Source organism: Miniopterus natalensis, chromosome 9 (genome assembly GCF_054644295.1).
Source record: "Miniopterus natalensis isolate mMinNat1 chromosome 9, mMinNat1.hap1, whole genome shotgun sequence".
Taxonomy (NCBI): domain Eukaryota; kingdom Metazoa; phylum Chordata; class Mammalia; order Chiroptera; family Miniopteridae; genus Miniopterus; species Miniopterus natalensis.
The window spans coordinates 6,920,531-6,937,201 of record NC_142089.1 but is presented as its reverse complement, the minus strand read 5'-3'; the positions used below and the strand labels follow the sequence as shown (position 1 = coordinate 6,937,201).

The window sequence follows — 16,671 nt, the reverse complement described above, 5'->3', positions numbered from 1 at the left end:
CGCCCCGCCCGCGCCCCCTCCCGCGCCCCCGCCCGCGCCCCCGCCCGCGCCCGCGCCCGCGCCCGCGGTGCCGCTTTAAGGATGCTCTGCGGGTACCGGCCGCGGGCGCCCAGGATGCAGCCATGACGTCACGGCCCCGCCCCGCGGGTGATGCTGCAGCGGCCGCGGCGGGCCCGGGGCGGACGGGCCGCGACCCCAGCTGCGCGCCGGGCGGACGGGGACCCCGCGGCCTCGGGGAGGGATGCCTCGTGGCCGCGACCGCAGGTACCACCGGGTCCTCCCGCGCGCCCCGCGCGGCTTCGGGCCCTGCGCTGGGGGGAGGCGGCCTAGGCCCCGGGTGCCAGGATTGGGGCTGGAGGTTGGCACGGAGACCTTTGTTCTTCTTGGATGCCTGGTTCATTGAACTGTAAATGGAGACCCCGACCCGACGCCTCTGTCCCCGCCCCCCAGGAGGGCAGCGCTCGGTGGCGTTTCTTTCGTCCTGGCCAGGAGGGCGCGCAAACCCTTGCTGGTGCCATAAGCCTCCTGGGGCGCGCGGCCTGCGCCTGAGTCACCTGGGCAGGTGTCGCCAGCCGCCAGTTCGCTTCCGCCTGCGGCTGAGCCCTCTGGGAGCCAGGGGCCCCCCTCTCTCGGCGCCCCGGGTTAAGCTTGTCGCAGCCCCCAGGTTCTCTGCCTTTTTGCCGAGAGGAAGGAGCCGAGGCTGCGCGGGGCTTGCAGCCGCGAGCGCGCCCGGCCTGGATACTAAGTAACCTCGGGGGCGCTCGGGCGGCCGCGGTGGGTGTTCAGCAGCTTTACAGGGAAGTGGGGTCAGGTGCCGATGGAACCCAAGGCCCACTCACGCCTGACCCCCCGGGGGGCTTCTAGGGTCATGCGCCCCCCCCCCCCCAGTAGGGGTCACAATTCAGTAACCAGATGGTTAAGTCCCTGCCCTCCAGTCCACAGAGCCTCTGCTGGCCTGGGGGGATCCCGGTGAAGCAGTAACTTTGGGAACTGGAAGAAGGAAGAGTGTGGAAGGGCTGTGGCCCCGGGTGACCCCACGGTGGGAAGACTGGTTTCATATGGAGGAGAGAGAAACGGGGAAATGAGTTTGGCTCCTAGTAGGGTCTTTTTAAGCACTTGTACCGCATGGACAGCATTTATTTTTATTAATCGTTTGTGGCTGGATCTTCCCGTGACCTACTCTGAAGGACTTGTTACCTGAAACCTCCTCTGTGCGCTGGAAGCACAGTGGGCCGGGCAGGTAACCGGGTGGGGGGGGGGGTCCCCGGCATACACGTGCATTTATTTATTTTTGGACTGAATAAACGGTCATCTAGTGTGATGGCGACAGTCTGCTGAATGTTTGTATCCGTGTATTAAAATTCTATTTCTTTATTTTAATTTTCACCTTCATTTTTTATAACGTTCCAAATTAATTTTAAACATTTTTCTTATACTATCCTTTCGTGGGCAGCCTTTTTTAAAAAAATGTATTTTTCAAATAAAAACTGGTGCCGACCCTCAAATTTGAAGGTGAGCCCTTAGTGAAGACTTTCGAGCTCGGGTCTATTCTGGCTGGATGCTGGGGTCGCTGGTTTGCTAGGACGGCCGCAGGCTGGGTTTTCAAGCCGCGGGGTGGGGGGGCGGTGCACCGGGGGCGGTGCACCGGTCGTGGTGAAGTCGGCACCTCACAGGCAGAGACATGAGCCGGCTCCACAGTTCATTGTAAGAAGGGTCAAAAAGGGCCCCCTTCTCAAAAAAATATGCTCCCATCATGTGCTGTTTAGGGCTGAGATTCTTCCAAAGCGGGCCCTTGGTTCTTCATCCCGACCGAAAGGGGCCGCTTGTAAGGTGCGTGCACACAGGCTCCGGGGGGGGGGGGGGGGGGGGGGGGGGGGGGGGGGGAAGCGGTGCTGTGCGCGGGCGCCTGACGCGGCAGGTGGACAGACAGACAGGGACTCGGCCACTGAGGCGCCGCGGGCAGCGACCCACAGCCGGGCCCGGCCAAGCCCTCCCGCTCACCTGGGCTGAAGGCCCTCCCTGGGCCTTTACGGAGCCCTCGGACGCAGGGTGCCAGCGGGGACTCAGTTTCCCCGATCCTAACGAGCGGGGCTCCGGGGAGTGCCAATGGCACCTGGGCTTTTGGAGGCAAGACCAGCCAAGGGATAGATTTTCCTGAAGCATCTGCTACGTACCAGGGCCTGAGCTGGACCAGGGAGAACATAAACAAGGGGCTTGACGTTAAGGATTTGTAAATCCTGATTTGAGCTTCATGTATGATTTATATTTTTAATGAACTGTTGCTTGTCCGTGTAGTTCTTAGGTCCGTCTGTTCCTGTTTTAGAGGCGAGCATGGGATTTCCCTAAGGTCACAAGATAAGCCATTTATAGAGGTGAGAGCAGACGGAGCCTCTGGTTATGTCGACCCCTGTCATCTCAGTATGAAATCCATCTCTTAGCGAGTCTTCTAAGCCCTTCGAGGTCAGCTAATCCCTCCCTGATGGTGTCATCTCTCACCACGACACCCCTGTGCCCGATGCTGCACATCAGCTTCCTGACATGGGTGGCTCCTACTGTTCCCAACGCCTTTCACCTAACTCATGGGCAGGAATGTTGTCTTTTTTTTAAATCTCTGCGAATTCAGTGTCTTCATACTCGGTGCTCGGCTGAATGGGAGAATGGGCGGGTAGGTGGGTGGAGGAAAGGGTATGTGGATAACTAAATGGGTGGACAGACAGACAGACGGATGGATGGATGCATGGAAGGACAAATGGATGGATGGATGGATGGGTGATGGATGGATGGGGAGACAGGTTGTTGGGTTAACAGTGTTTCGAAGCCTCCTGGGATGTCTGTAGGACAAATCATTTCCACCACTGGTGCCTTCTGAGGCTAAGGAAGACCATCCCCGACTGGGTCGGGAGCAGGGGGCAGTTTGGGATGCAGATCTGGAGTGGTTTCATAAAGACGTTATTGATTATCCATAGTGTGGTGGAAGCTGGCGTGGTAAGTCAATGTCAGAAATAAGGGCCTCGTTTCTAAAAGTTAAAAGTAATTTTGAAAGAAAACCGATAATGTTTATCTTAGTAAATGACAAGTGTCCTTGTCAGGAAACTCGATGCTGGGAACGATGTCTTGGGTTTGGGGCCTACTTCTCAGGAAGGGCTTCGAAGGAATTAAAGCAACTGCTCTTTTGGGAAAAGACCTTTCCCCCTGTTATGTTTTTATCTGTCTCTTTCCCCCCGGTCTTAGTAGCTCCCTTCTCGCTGTGCTTCGTAAAGTTGACACTGGGTCAAACACACAGGTCAACACACTAGAACACGCTCCTTTAGTATTTACCATCTGGATTAATTTCACAGCAGTGAGAAAGCGGTTGGGCACCCGGGTCTCTGTGCCAACCCCGGGGCAGGGACAGAGGGCGGAGAGCGTTTGCGGAGACCTGCTCGCTTGCTGGTTCCCTCTGCAGGCCCATGGCTGTGAAATCGCTCAAAAGATAACCTGCAGACGGACAAATCTCTCTCTCACCCCCCCGCTCCCCCTCCGCAATGTGCTGTCTGACAGGCAGGACTCGGGGAGTTGGGCGTGTTTCTTTAAAAAGAGCAGTTTCCGACACCAAAAGAGTCTCAGTTCTGAATTGACTGAAAATTCACTTGTTCAATTGAACTCATTCATCTGCTTTAAGCGAGGACCCCCCCCAGCCTGCCATCAAGAGTGAGCATAAGTACTAGGGAGGTGGCCACCGTGACACCACCCGGGGAAGGCGGGGCTGTCCCCTAACTGTGTGGGTGCTCAGGGTGCCTGTAGGGGGGCTCCTGTCCCATGCCTGTCTCCCCTCCTCTGCTCCCCTGGGACCTGCAGGGAAGGGCACACTTAGCCCTGGAAGAGGGTCGCAGGTTGTAAATAGGGTCGCATATGAAGGGCTCTGAGCTGCTCCCATCCTCAGGAGGCTCTTTGCCTGACCCCCCTGATGGCACCTGTTTGGGGGACAGTCTCCTTACGTTTGAGTGCGGGGACCTGAAGGACTCCGGTCCTCTCTCCGAGCCGGGACTCGCTGATTGGAGAACAAGGTGGATGACACTGTCCACAAGCAGTAGGCTCTCCTCTGGGGGCGCAGTGTGGCCCCAAGGGTCCCCAGTGAAAAGGGCAAGTGGGTGCCAGTCAGGGGAGCCCCCCCAAAAAAAGTTGACTCGAAATGGAGGCCCAGGTGAGTAACTGTTGGCCTCCGATGGGCTTTCCCCACAGGAACTCCCACCGCCCCCCCCACGATGATCCCCCCGGCGAGCAGCCCCCCTCCGGGAGAGGCCCTCTTGCCCAGCGTGGCTCCTCAGGACTTCTGGAGGTCCCAGATCTCGGGCTACGCGGGGTCTGCGACCCGGCACATCAGCCACCGGGCCAACAACTTCAAACGACACCCCAGGAGGAGGAAGTGCATTCGCCCCTCCCCACCCCCGCCCCCCAACACCCCGTGTCCAATCGAGCTGGTGGACTTTGGGGACCTGCACCCCAAGAGGTCCTTCCGGGAGCTGCTCTTCAACGGCTGCATCCTCTTTGGCATTGAGTTCAGCTACGCCATGGAGACGGCCTACGTGACCCCCGTGCTCCTGCAGATGGGCCTCCCCGACCAGCTCTACAGCCTGGTGTGGTTCATCAGCCCCATCCTCGGTGAGCCCGGCGCGCCCCGCTGGCGGGGGGCCCCCGAAACCTCCCGGAGCCTCCCAGGGCCTCAGTTGAAGCAGCTTGTGGGTCCCCAGGGGACAAGGGAGGGGCAAGAGTTAAGTGCGCTCATTAGTACGGGGCTGTAGGAAGACACAGGCATGACTGTCACCCCCCCATGTTTTGAGCGACTTTGTCTAAACCAGCATATAGGACAGGACTTAGTAGCCCCCCCGGACCGGCGCCGCCTTGTGCTGAGCTAACACCGAGGGCCCAGCCACACGGCTTGGCGCGGGCTGGGGCGGGGAGGTCCCGGGGTTGCTCGGATTCCCGGGGTCAGGGCAGCTTAGCGCCTTACCGGGGCCTAAGGAGAGAGTTTAGGGAGAAGCCGAGTGATCCCAAGGGTCGGCCTGCCTTTCGTTTTCTAGCTCAGGGTTTTATTGCTCATTCCGAGTCTTGTCATCTTGTATTTTTGAGACGCTGGGGACGTTTGAGAACAGGGGTTTCAGGAACGTGACGGGGCTGCGTCCGTGCTGGTCCCCGTGTGCCATGGGGACCCAGCAGTGACCACTGGCCCATCCATTTCAGGATTCCTTCTGCAGCCACTCTTGGGTGCTTGGAGTGACCGATGTACCTCAAGGTTTGGACGGAGGCGCCCTTTCATTCTTGTCCTGGCTATAGGTCTGTTGTTTTGGAATTGAAATAAAGTGGAAAAAAAAAAAAAAAAAAGGCCCCACTACTTTCTCTTAGGAAGACCTAAGAGAGTGTTGACCAAAGCAATTATTCCAATGACGTGGTGGCCAGGATGACCCTGACCTGGCCCCAGTTACCTGTGAGAATAGATCATTTTGGTTAATTTTTTTTAATGAGTTAATTAAGTTCCTATCATTCCTGCTCAGCTTGACCATAGAAAACCCCCCGATCCAAGGGCAAAAATAAAATAAAAAAATTGGTGATTCTGCAAGTGACTTTTCCAGTGGGCTCTGCTTGCGATTTGATTAAAAAAGACTCCCTGGGGCCCTAAAGACTCCAGGCTGCTGGTCCGCGTTTCCCTGGGTGACTTGGCTTCTCTGTCCTCAGGGGCGCTGCTGGGCCTCTCGCTCTTGCTCAACGGCAGGGACATCGGCTCGGCGCTGGCGGACACGGCCGATGACCACAAGTGGGGCATCCTGCTGACCGTGTGCGGGGTGGTGCTGATGGACTTCAGCGCCGACTCGGCCGACAGCCCCAGCCACGCTTATATGATGGACGTGTGTGGCCCCGCCGACCAGGACCGGGGCCTGAACATCCACGCGCTGCTGGCGGGTAAGCCCCGCCTCCCGGGCCGCGCGGTTCCCCGCGCCCCGCGCGCCCCTTCCTCACGCCCTGGCTTCACACCTAAGCTGGTGCAGTTTGAATACGTGGACGAGCGTGGAAGTGACGGAAAATGCGTCTCAAACGGTAGCTAATAACAGGAAGACATATTGACGGAGGGAGTGTTACATGGGGCTGATTCGTGGTGTTTTTGTGGTTCTTCAAAGTTGCCGCGACCCTGAATGAGCCAAACCTGAATCTTTGTCCCTGGGAGAAATACAAGGTCAGGTTCTCGCAAACCCGTGGCCACATTTAGACACCTGATCAGGACAGAGCCTCGTTTTATGTGTTTCTGTTTAAAGACCCCTTGTTTATTTCTTTTTTTTTTTTTTAAATATATCTTTATTGATTTCAGAGAGAGGAAAGGAGAGGGAGAGAGAGATAGAAACATCAATGATGAGAGAGTCATTGATCGAGCCCACAACCCGGGCGTGTGCCCTGACCGGGAATCGAACCCTGATCGCCTGGATCCCAGGCTCAACCGCTGAGCCACGCCCGGCCGGGCTAAAGACCCCTTGTTTAATATGCGTATAATCAGTGGGTTCGTGACCTCTGAACCCGGCCCACAGGCTGCAGCCCAGGCCTGAGCGGAGCCGAGCGTGCCCGACGCCGCTCTTTCTCCATGAGCCCATCCCGGCTCCGCGCTGAGGAAGGCTAGACGCCGTCCTTGGGTGCTACGCCGGGGGCTGTTTAAAACAGCGAAGCCACCAACGAGAAAGCCTGAGGGTGCAAAAATGTGGCACCAAATAGACTTCGAGAAGGATGGTTATTTACAGTAAGGGAGTTGGCGCAAAAACAGACGTCGCCTTCCAAACCGCCCCGGGACCACGTGGGCCGGGCAGCTCAGAATTTTTTGCTGCTCTGCCCATATCCACGGGTGACTGGGGACTGAGTGCATTAGGCTTGGTGTATTGATTGGACACCACCAACTACTTTCTTTTTTTAAAGTATGTTTTTATTGATTTTAGAGAGAGAGGAAGGGATAAAGATAGAGAAACATCGATCGGCTGCCTCCTGCACCCCCCTACCGGGGAGTGAGCCCACAGCCCGGGCATGTGCCCCGACCGGGTATTGAACCAGTGACCTCTTGGTTCAGGAGCTGATGCCCCACCACTGAGCACCACCGGCCGGGCACCAGCTACTTTCTCTGTGACTCGACTGCTCTCAGTGCCTGCTATAAGCGGACTCATTCAGTATGTCTTCTTGTGACTGGCTTATCTCACACAGCGTATCAAGGTCACCCCACGGTAGCATGTGTGAGAGCCTCCTTCCTTCTTAAGGCTGAATATCGCCCCCCTGTGTGAACATAACACACTTTGCTCGGCCGTCCCTTCGGCCACGGGCGCGTCGGCGGCTTCCACGTCTGACCTGCTGTAAGGCTGCTGTGAACGCGGGCGGGAAACGACCTCTCTGGGACCCTGCTTTCCGTTCCTTTGGCTGGAGGCCCAGGCGCGGGATCGCTGGGTCGCGTGCCAGCCCTGGTTTTAATGTTTTAAGGAACCGCCACGCTGCTCTCCACAGGCGCTGCGCCGCCGCGAACCCCCCCGGACAGCGCGCAGGGGCCCCCGTTTCTCCGCGCGCTCCCAGCACCATGTTTTCTGACAGCAGCCGCCCCACGGGTGTGGTGCTATCTCACATCTCTTCATGGGCTTATTGGTCATCTGTGTGTCTTTTATTTTATTTTATATATGTCTTTATTGATTTCAGAGAGAGGAAGGGAGAGGGAGAGAGAGAAACATCCACGGTGAGAGTCACTGATCGGCTGCCTCCTGCACGCCCCCTACTGGGGGTTGAGCCCGAAACCCAGGCATGTGCCCTGACCGGGAATCGAACCAGCGACCTCCTGGTTCGTGGGTCAGTGCTCAAGCCATGGGTGACTCTCTTACTGGTGGCCACGCTCGAGGACGATGCCATCAGGAGAGCCAGCGGGGGCTGCTTGAGTTCCCGCACGCACACGCGTGTTGAAGACGAGATCTTCCGTGTTTATGTGGCACTGAAGCTGGGGCCGGGGGGACTTGCAGGGGAGGCGTCGCCCAGGGCAGACGCGGGACCCAGTGTAGACGGCCACCGTAGGTAACCCCGGAAGGCTGTGTAGAAGGTGGAACAAAGCGTAGGCGGGGGTCATCGCACTGCCTGCCCTGGAGCCCGGCCCTGGCAGGCGGCCCTCAGGGTGGCGAGGGGTCGCCAGGGGCCCTGGGAGTGCCATTCTCACTCTCGCTTTTTTGGGGGCCCGTTGGGACAGATCATCCCCCCGGGCCCTCGGAGCGGACTCTGCTCCTTGAGTGGGCGCAGAGCCCCGGCTCCCGGTCCTCCTGCCCCGTCTCTCCCCCCAGGTCTCGGCGGCGGCTTTGGGTATGTGGTCGGGGGCATCCACTGGGACAGGACCGGCTTCGGGAGGGCGCTGGGCGGGCAGCTGCGGGTCATCTACACCTTCACGGCCGTCATCCTAAGCGTCACCACCGTCCTGACCCTGCTCAGCATCCCCGAGAGGCCCCTGCAGCCCCCGGGCGAGAAGAGGCCGGCCATGAAGAGCCCCAGCCTCCCGCTCCCGCCCTCCCCACCCGCCCTGGGCCAGGAGGGTGCCGGCGACGCCGTCCCCTGCCACTCGGACAGCGGCCTGTATGCCAGCTTCTCCAGCCCCATCTCCCCTCTCAGCCCGCTCACGCCCAAGTACGGCAGCTTCCTCAGCAGGGACGGCTCCCCGACGGGCCTCAGCGCGTTCGCCTCGACCTTCGCCGCCTCCAACATCGACAGTGTCCTCATTGACTGCTTCACGGGCGGCCACGACAGCTACCTGGCCATCCCCGGCGGTGTCCCGAGGCCGGCCATCAGTGTCAGCTTCCCCCGGGCCCCCGACGGCTTCTACCGCCAGGACTGCGGTCTCGGCCAGGGACGGGAGGCGGCCCTGATGACCACCTGCGACGCGGATGTCCTGAGGGTGGGCTCCCTGGACACCTCCAAGCCGCGATCGGCCGGGATCCTGAAGAGGCCCCAGACCTTGTCCCTCCCGGATGCAGCCGGAGGAGGTGGTCCCGACACCGGCAAGAGAAGGAACGTGACCTTCAGCCAACAGGTAAAAGCAAGTGGGGGGCAAGGGTCAGAGGGCGCCATGGGGTGTCCCCATTCTCAGTTAGATGGCCAACAGGGATCGTTGACCCGGGAAGAAATCCCCGCCACCCCGGGTTAGCAGAGGCACTCGGACTCAGACAAGGCTCAGCGGCTCTCGTGTCCTCACCCGCGTGTCGGGGTCGGAGTGCGGGCCCCGTGTGAGCCGGGGGAGCACCCGTCGGGTGGCCGGTGCTTCCAAACTCCGGGCGCAGCTGAAGGGGAGTCCTTTCAACCCGTCCTGTTGGCCGGGCGGCCCTGTAGTGAGTTTGCTACAAGCACCGGTGCGTGTCAGTGCTTTCTGGCACTTTCCCCGTAACGTCCACAGGCCTGTTGGCCGTGGGAATCTGGCGCCCATGTCTCCCGGAAAGACAAACAAAAGGCAAACCCTGGTGACGTTCCTGGGCCTCCCGCCTCGGCCCCCTCCTCATGTCTGTGTCCGGCCTTAGCCGACCATCCCAGAGGCTGCCGAAACTCCGGTCTCGAAGGGCAGTGAGCGGCATATTCTGTGAAGGCAAAGAACCTTCCGGAAGGCTGTTTGTGTCACATGTAGTATCCGTGGGACTGGCGGGAAGGCTGCAAACTCACGGGGGATCTGAGCCGCTTTCAGAGCCTGGTCATGAAGAGGCGGCTTTAAAGAAGCTGTTCTCTCCCCAAAGGTCCACGTAATAGGTCTGGGGCCGCCTGCCCTCAGGGCGTCCCAGGATGAGAGAATTTCAATGAGAACTTGGGGCTTCTGGAGCAGGAATCCCATGAAACCGCGTTCGGGTGCCTGTGGGCGGGCCCGGGCAGCTGGGTCCCCTCCCTGTGCCGGGGAGACCCCCGGTTTCCTGGGAGGGTAGCTGGAGGCACTTGGAGGTGGCTGTTCATTTTCTCTTCATCAGGAAATTTTTTTAAAAAAACCCTCACGCAAGGATATTTTTTGCATTGCTTTTCAGGGTGGAAGGGGGAGAGAGAGAGAGAGAAACATCGATGTGAGAGAGACATCGGTCGGCTGCCTCCGGCGCGCCCCCTGCCTGGGATCGAGCCCACCACCCGGGCCCGGGCCCTGACCGGCATCTAACCGACAGCCCTTCAGTGCCCGGGACGATGCCCCACCGGCCGAGCCACGCCGGGCACACCCGAAACGCACGTCCATTTTCAGCGGCTCCGAGTCTCTGAAGAGACGGCCTGAGGCCCCCCTTGTTCGGGCTGCGTTCGGTTAACACCGTCGGGGACGACAGACCTCCACAGCCCGCGTCCGTGTCTGCGCTTCCGTGGGTCGGCGGAGTTCGGGGCTCTGATGAGGGGCTCCGGGGGCTCCCTTTTCAGGTGGCAAACATCTTACTGAATGGCGTGAAGTATGAGAGTGAGCTGACGGGCTCCGCCGAGCCGTCGGGGCAGCCCCTGTCCATGCGGCACCTCTGCGCCACCATCTGCCACATGCCCAAGGCTCTGCGCAACCTGTGTGTCAACCACTTCCTGGGTGAGCTCTCGGCATAGCCCCCCCCCCGTGTCCCTGTCCCGGCTGGGGCACGCTGCGCGGTGGGGACAGGCCGTGTACCAGGGCTCTCGCCCCCCCGGCCTTCCAGGATGCCCCCTGTGTTTAGCTCCCGGAGGGCAGGGCATGGTGGGGGCTGCCTAGAGGCCGGAGAGGTGCCCGCTCGAGGCAGCCCCCGGACTAAATCAGGTGCTCAGACCGGCCAGACACCTGGGTCTCCAGAGCCCAAAACCTCATCTCCAAAGACTCTTCGGACAGCTCACAGTTAAGTGACAGATGTCACCTTCCCGCTGGTGAGACTGGCGGGGCCTCACGTGGAGCCAGGACAGGCTCCCACGGACACACAGCTGCCCGCGTGTGTCCGGTGCTGGCCTTGAGCTCGCGAGGCGTGGCATTCGAGTTCCCGTGGAAAAGCCCCGCTCGCACCTCACTCCTGGTATCACGGGTGGGGGGTTGGGGGGGGTTGTGCTGGGCTGATGACCATCCGAGGCCGATTCAGAGCCTGAGAGAACCCAGGGCCCCCAAATGTTGTGGGATATTAACCGGAACGACCTTCTAGAAGGCATTTTGCCAACAGGCAAGGATTTTAAAAATGCCCCTAACGTTTGTGCCAGGGACCCTGTTTGGTATTTTTCGCAAGGACATAATCAGAGGCTTTATCGAGAACATAGGTACGAGACGTTTATGTGATAAGCGTCGCTTATCCCAGCCGAACGCCGGAGGGGGGAGTGTCCAGCCTGGGGGAAGGGCTGAAGCCATTAGGTGTCCCCGCTGTGAAATCCTCCCTGCCGCTGACGGGCTCTCAGCATATTTAATGGCTGCGGAAGTGACGACTGTCGGGGCCCACGGGGCCCGTGTATGCCACCCTCTTTCTTCCTGCACCACAGGGGTTCACGGGGACTCGGGGCGGCGTCGCTACAGGTTCCCCGGTAGTAAAGCAAACTGGATCTGTAGCCACGCATGTACCCTCTCCACTGAGTGCCCCTGCCCCACCGTGCTGGAGCCCCCCGGCATTGTGACTTGGGGGGCTCGGTCTCCCTCCCGGCAACAGTGTTCAGAGAACAGGATACAGGCCTCCATGCGGCACAGCCCGTGTCTGTAAGAACACGTATTTGCTTGACAAAAATGACCGCTAGGACATCTGCAGAATTATCAGAGGTCAAGTGCTCTCCGGGGGGTGAGGCTGGCGCGGCTGCTTCAAGCCTCGCGTCTGCCCGTTACCCTGAGGATCGGTCAGACCCCGCTGTTGGCGACAGGGGCCTGGCCCAGCGTCACCGCCCTCTCCCCTCCCAGGCTGGCTCTCGTTCGAGGGGATGCTGCTCTTCTACACGGACTTCATGGGCGAGGTGGTGTTCCAGGGGGACCCCAAGGCCCCGCACGCGTCGGAGGAGTATCAGAAATACAACAGCGGGGTGACCATGGGCTGCTGGGGGATGTGCATTTACGCCTTCAGCGCCGCCTTCTACTCAGGTACCCGCCGGAAACGGGGAAACGGGGGGGCGGGCCCCCCACGGGAGGTGCGGGGCTGGGGCGGGTGGCCGGAGTGTGCGGACTGAAGGACTGAAGGCAGGTGTGTGTCTCTGGATCCCTGCGCTCTTTCAGTCCTTCAACACCCTGTTGGGGCCAGCGGGTGCCCCGCCCAGTGCTGGGCGGCGGGGCCAGGCGGACGGGGCCGGGTGTATGCCCAGGCCCCAGTAAGCTGCTGGGCAGAGAGGGTCAGGCCCATAATCAAGGGGGGGCCCAGGGACCCTCCAGGCAGGTGTGCTGTCCTCCAGCCCCCCGAGTCCTTCCCACGTCATTCCCACGGCAGCTGGTGCAGAGGGCGGAGGTGCAGGTGAAAACGGAGGGATAGGGAAAGTGGGGTGGGCCAAGGCCAGAGTCCCAGATGACCGAGGCTGCGCCTGGGTGACCCAGGGGGCACAGAGGCCGCGTGCATTTACGCGTGCAACCCCCAAATCTCAGGAGCCTGCCCACGTTTTCTGTAAAAGGCCGGAGAGCAGGCAGTGAGGGCCTTGCAGGCCATGCGTCTTGGCCGGACGACTCTCAGAAGCCACCACAGAGGAGACGAAAATGACTGTGTGTGGCCAAGTTCCAGCAGAACTTCATTTATGTTCACGGGAATTTGAATTTTGTATAATTTTCACGTGACACAAAACCCTTTCAAAGTATGAAAACCGTCCTTAGCTGCAGGGTACAAACAGGCTGGTTCGAGCCCTGTGGTTTGCACACCCCAGTTTTGTTTTCTCTCCCCCATCTGAGCGAGTTCCAGCCCCAGGTACAGGAGGTGACTTTTGTGGGGTCGAGAGACTGTGCTAGGAAAGAGTCCTTAGCCCTCGCTGGCCAGCCCCAGGGGGCACGTGGGTGTCTGGTCAGTGGCACCAGGACACGGGGAAGTGGCCCTGAGCTACCTGACTCCAGGAGGCGGTGTCGTGAGCAGTGGAGGTGCCATCCCGGCCATGGGCTGCTGGTGTCCTCATTTTAGGAGAGAGACAGAGCACTGTGGTCGGCATGGGAACACGGGCTTTAGCTTGAAACCCTACATTCTCAAGCCTCTGGGATTTCAACCCAAAGACCCCTTCCCCTGCAGCAGCTCCTGGGGGTCCCCCAGGTCCTGCCATCCGTCTGGCCCCACCGGAGCTGTCAGGGCTCCCTCGGCCCCCTGGGCCCACACGCAGGCCGCCTGGTCCAGGGCAAGCTGCCCGCCACGCGTGCTCGCTCCCTGCCAGCCTCGGTCGGCCCTCAGCCCGGGGGAGGTGGCCAGGGACGCCGAGTCCTCACCGTCCTGTCCGGCCTGCAGCAATCCTGGAGAAGCTGGAAGAGCACCTCAGCGTCCGCACGCTGTACTTTGTTGCCTACCTGGCCTTCGGCCTGGGGACCGGGCTGGCTACCCTGTCGAGGAACCTCTATGTGGTTCTGTCCCTGTGCATAACCTACGGGATCCTGTTTTCCACGCTGTGCACCCTGCCCTACTCGCTGCTGTGTGATTACTACCACAGCAAGAAGGTAGGTGCCCGCCTCTGCTTTCGGCTCTGCGCCGCCTCCACCCCCAGCGACCGGAGAACCCCCACCCGGGAAATGGCCCCGGGCCCCGCCATGCAGTCCGAGGGCTGGTGCACAAGGGGAAATGCAGGGCCCCCTTCAAACATCAGGGCGTGCGCGGGTGGGAGGCTGGAAGGGGAGACCCACCCCCAGAGGTCCCGTCAGCCGTTGGGGTCACCTGAGAGCAGAGGGCCTCAGGTAAGGCGGGCGAGGCACTCACCTTGGGCACAGAAGCCCAGCCGTCAAGGTCAATGATATGCTCACGCAGTATTTCTAAAAACAAGAATCAGCGCCCCAGATCCACGCTGAACAAAACCTCAGACGGTTAAGGACTGATAACAGGGCGGCCGGTGGAGGCCGAGGCAGAGGAAAACTCAGGACCACGTCCGGTCTTGACGTAAGAGTCTGGGTTTCCCTTTGATAGCTTTGCTGAGAAGTAATTCACCAAGCAGTGCCCCCGTTTCGTGTGCCCAGTGCAGGGTGGCCACTGCACAGGGCGGGCCAGAAGGAGGTTTACACTTGTCTGTGTGGAAAATACGCCAATAACTCATAAATAATAACACAGGAATAAACTGTTTCTCGTACTCACAGCTGTAAACCTCCTTTGGCCCGCCCTGTATTCACACGTGCGACCATCACCATGATCCTGTAGAATCCCTGCACCCATCGGCCGTCACCCCTCGGGTGCCCCCAGGTCCCCCCGGCCCTTGTCAACCGCTAACCTGCTTCCTGTCTCCGCAGTTCCCTGCTCTGGACAGTTATGTAAAGGGGGTCACACAGGCGGTGGCCTGTTGCGGGGGCTTCACTCCTTACGGCCGAGTAATGCTTCTAGCACAGGTTTTTGCAGAAACGTTGATTTTAAATTAGTGCATTAAAGGTCACCTTGAGAACTGAGCTGCTCGCGCCCCCAAGAGCTCTGGGCCTCTGTCACCTCCCCCGGGCCCAGCCCCGGAGGCGTCCTGATTTGTTTTAAGGGTTTGGGATGTTGGAAGCAGGTGGCCCTGACCACAGACTCTTCATGCAAAGGCAGATCAGCCTGGGGCCAGGCCTCCCTGCGGACAGTGGCCAGGCAGCCCCCTCCTGGGCCTCCCCTCTGCCTGCAGCAGACACCTCCGCTCGGGAACTGTACTTACCCCCCCCCCAGGCAGGCTGAGGGTGATCACGAGCGAGCCTCGCACGCACCCGGTACCTCCAGCGAGCACTGCCAGGACGGCCATGGCCGTGCCAGCAGCGCCCAGGGGCACGGGGGACTTGGTCGCTGCTCCCACCTGCCCCATCCCCCTTGTCATTTCCCCGCAGCCCAGACCCCTTCCCTGGGTTAAATGGAGATGCCGGCTCTTGGCGAAGGGCTGCCCTGCCCCACAGGAGGGGACACCCAGGGCCACAGGCCGCCCTGACCAGATTTGGTCAGAGCTGACTGGACGGCGTGGGCCTCTTACCCGTAGAGCGTTCTGGACACTCGCGTTCCTCTCCGCCGTCCTCGGGCTGTGGGTTCAGGGCTAACCCGTGGCCTCCCCGCTGCAGCGCATCCCGCGGGCTCGGGGCCGCACAGTCACCGGGAGGCAAGGTTCCCGGAACACACGCAGGCCATTCACCGAGCACCGCGCAGGTGCCCCGAGGACACAGCTTTCCCCGGGCAGGGCTTTGGCTGCATCCAGAGGTGACCGCCGCTGTGCCTGGACGCAGGGCCAGACCAGGGCACCCAGGTGGTGCGCATGCAAGCCGCGTGCGAGGGTGGCGTCACCCACTGCATCAGTGGCGCTGGGTGCGGGTGGCCCGTGCCGGGGAGCAGAGGGGGGCCCACACCGCCTCCTCCCACCGCGACCCCTGCGGCCCTGCCCGAGGACATGGTCCACCACACGTCGGGTGGTGCCGTGGGTGGGGAGGGAGGCCGGTGCGTGGCCAGGCTGGAAGTGTGAGGGCCTCCGAGCCGTCCAGAGGCGCCGCTGCCGGGGACTGAGACAGGGCATTTCAGAGGGTGCGACAGGCAGCACAGCGGGCAGAGTTGGGGGGGGTGGCCCAGATGTGAGCCCCGGCCAGCCGGGCAGGCTGCTTCCTCTTAGGCGACAGTAAAGGAGAAAGGACCAGAGTCCGGGCAGGGCAGTGCCGCCCGCCGGGCCTGTGAGGACGCGGCCCCCCCGCCCCGGTTAGTCACGGGTTCTTTCCGTCGTCGTCATCTCTCTGAACACAAATATTATTAAACCCTTGGCTGAACTCTCTGTGCACGTCGGCCCTGGAAATGTGAGGCCGCCGTGCGCGGGCCCCCGGCCCCGGCGTGACGCGCCCCTCGCCTGGGTCAGTTCGCAGGGTCCAGCGCGGACGGCACGCGGCGCGGCATGGGCGTGGACATCTCCCTGCTGAGCTGCCAGTACTTCCTGGCCCAGATCCTGGTCTCGCTGGTGCTGGGGCCCCTCACCTCGGCCGTGGGCAGCGCCAGCGGGGTGATGTACTTCTCCAGCCTGGTGTCCTTCCTGGGCTGCCTCTACTCCTCCCTGTGCGTCGTGTACGAAATCCCGCCCGGCGACGCGGCCGACGGCGAGCACCAGCCCCTCCTGCTCGGCGTCTGACCCGCAGCCCCAGCCTGTCCCTGGGTCCGCAGCCGGTGGACACCAAAGGGCCTTGGCGGTGGCAGGCGGGTCTCCCGTTGGATGTAAATATGTGATGCAACAATAAACGGCAGCAGCAAAGCCTGTGGCCTCTCGTGTGGCTCTCCCGAGGAGTGAGAGGTCATCTGGGGATTGGGCCCCTCTCCGTGGGCACCTGGGGAGGGGGTGTACGAATCACTTTATTTTTATTGTTGATAGTATTACACATGTCCCCCATTTCTCACCCTTTGCCCCCTCCACCCAGCCCCGGCCCCACCCCAGGCCTTCACCACACTGTGGTCTGTGTCCATCGGTTATGCATATACGCACATATGTTCTTCGGTTGTTCTCTTCCTGCCCCCCCCCCCCAATCCTCCTCTCCTCTGAGATCTGTCGGTCTGTTCCAGGCATCCATACCTCTGGACCTGTTTTGTTCCTCAGTTTATTTTGTTCATTAGATTCCACATATAAGTGAGA

General features: G+C 60.7%; 1 protein-coding gene across 1 annotated transcript; it reads left to right on the top strand.

The window, feature by feature from the left end:
- Positions 1–217: 217 nt before the first annotated feature.
- SLC45A1 (solute carrier family 45 member 1) lies at positions 218–16,327 on the top strand. Its single transcript, XM_087820785.1, has 9 exons — positions 218–264; positions 4,222–4,641; positions 5,221–5,313; positions 5,713–5,937; positions 8,319–9,058; positions 10,402–10,555; positions 11,864–12,040; positions 13,368–13,573; positions 15,910–16,327. The coding sequence occupies exons 2-9, from the start codon at positions 4,245–4,247 to the stop codon at positions 16,174–16,176; spliced, it is 2,259 nt and encodes a 752-aa protein (XP_087676911.1). The 5' UTR covers positions 218–264; positions 4,222–4,244; the 3' UTR covers positions 16,177–16,327.
- The last annotated feature ends 344 nt before the right edge of the window (positions 16,328–16,671 follow it).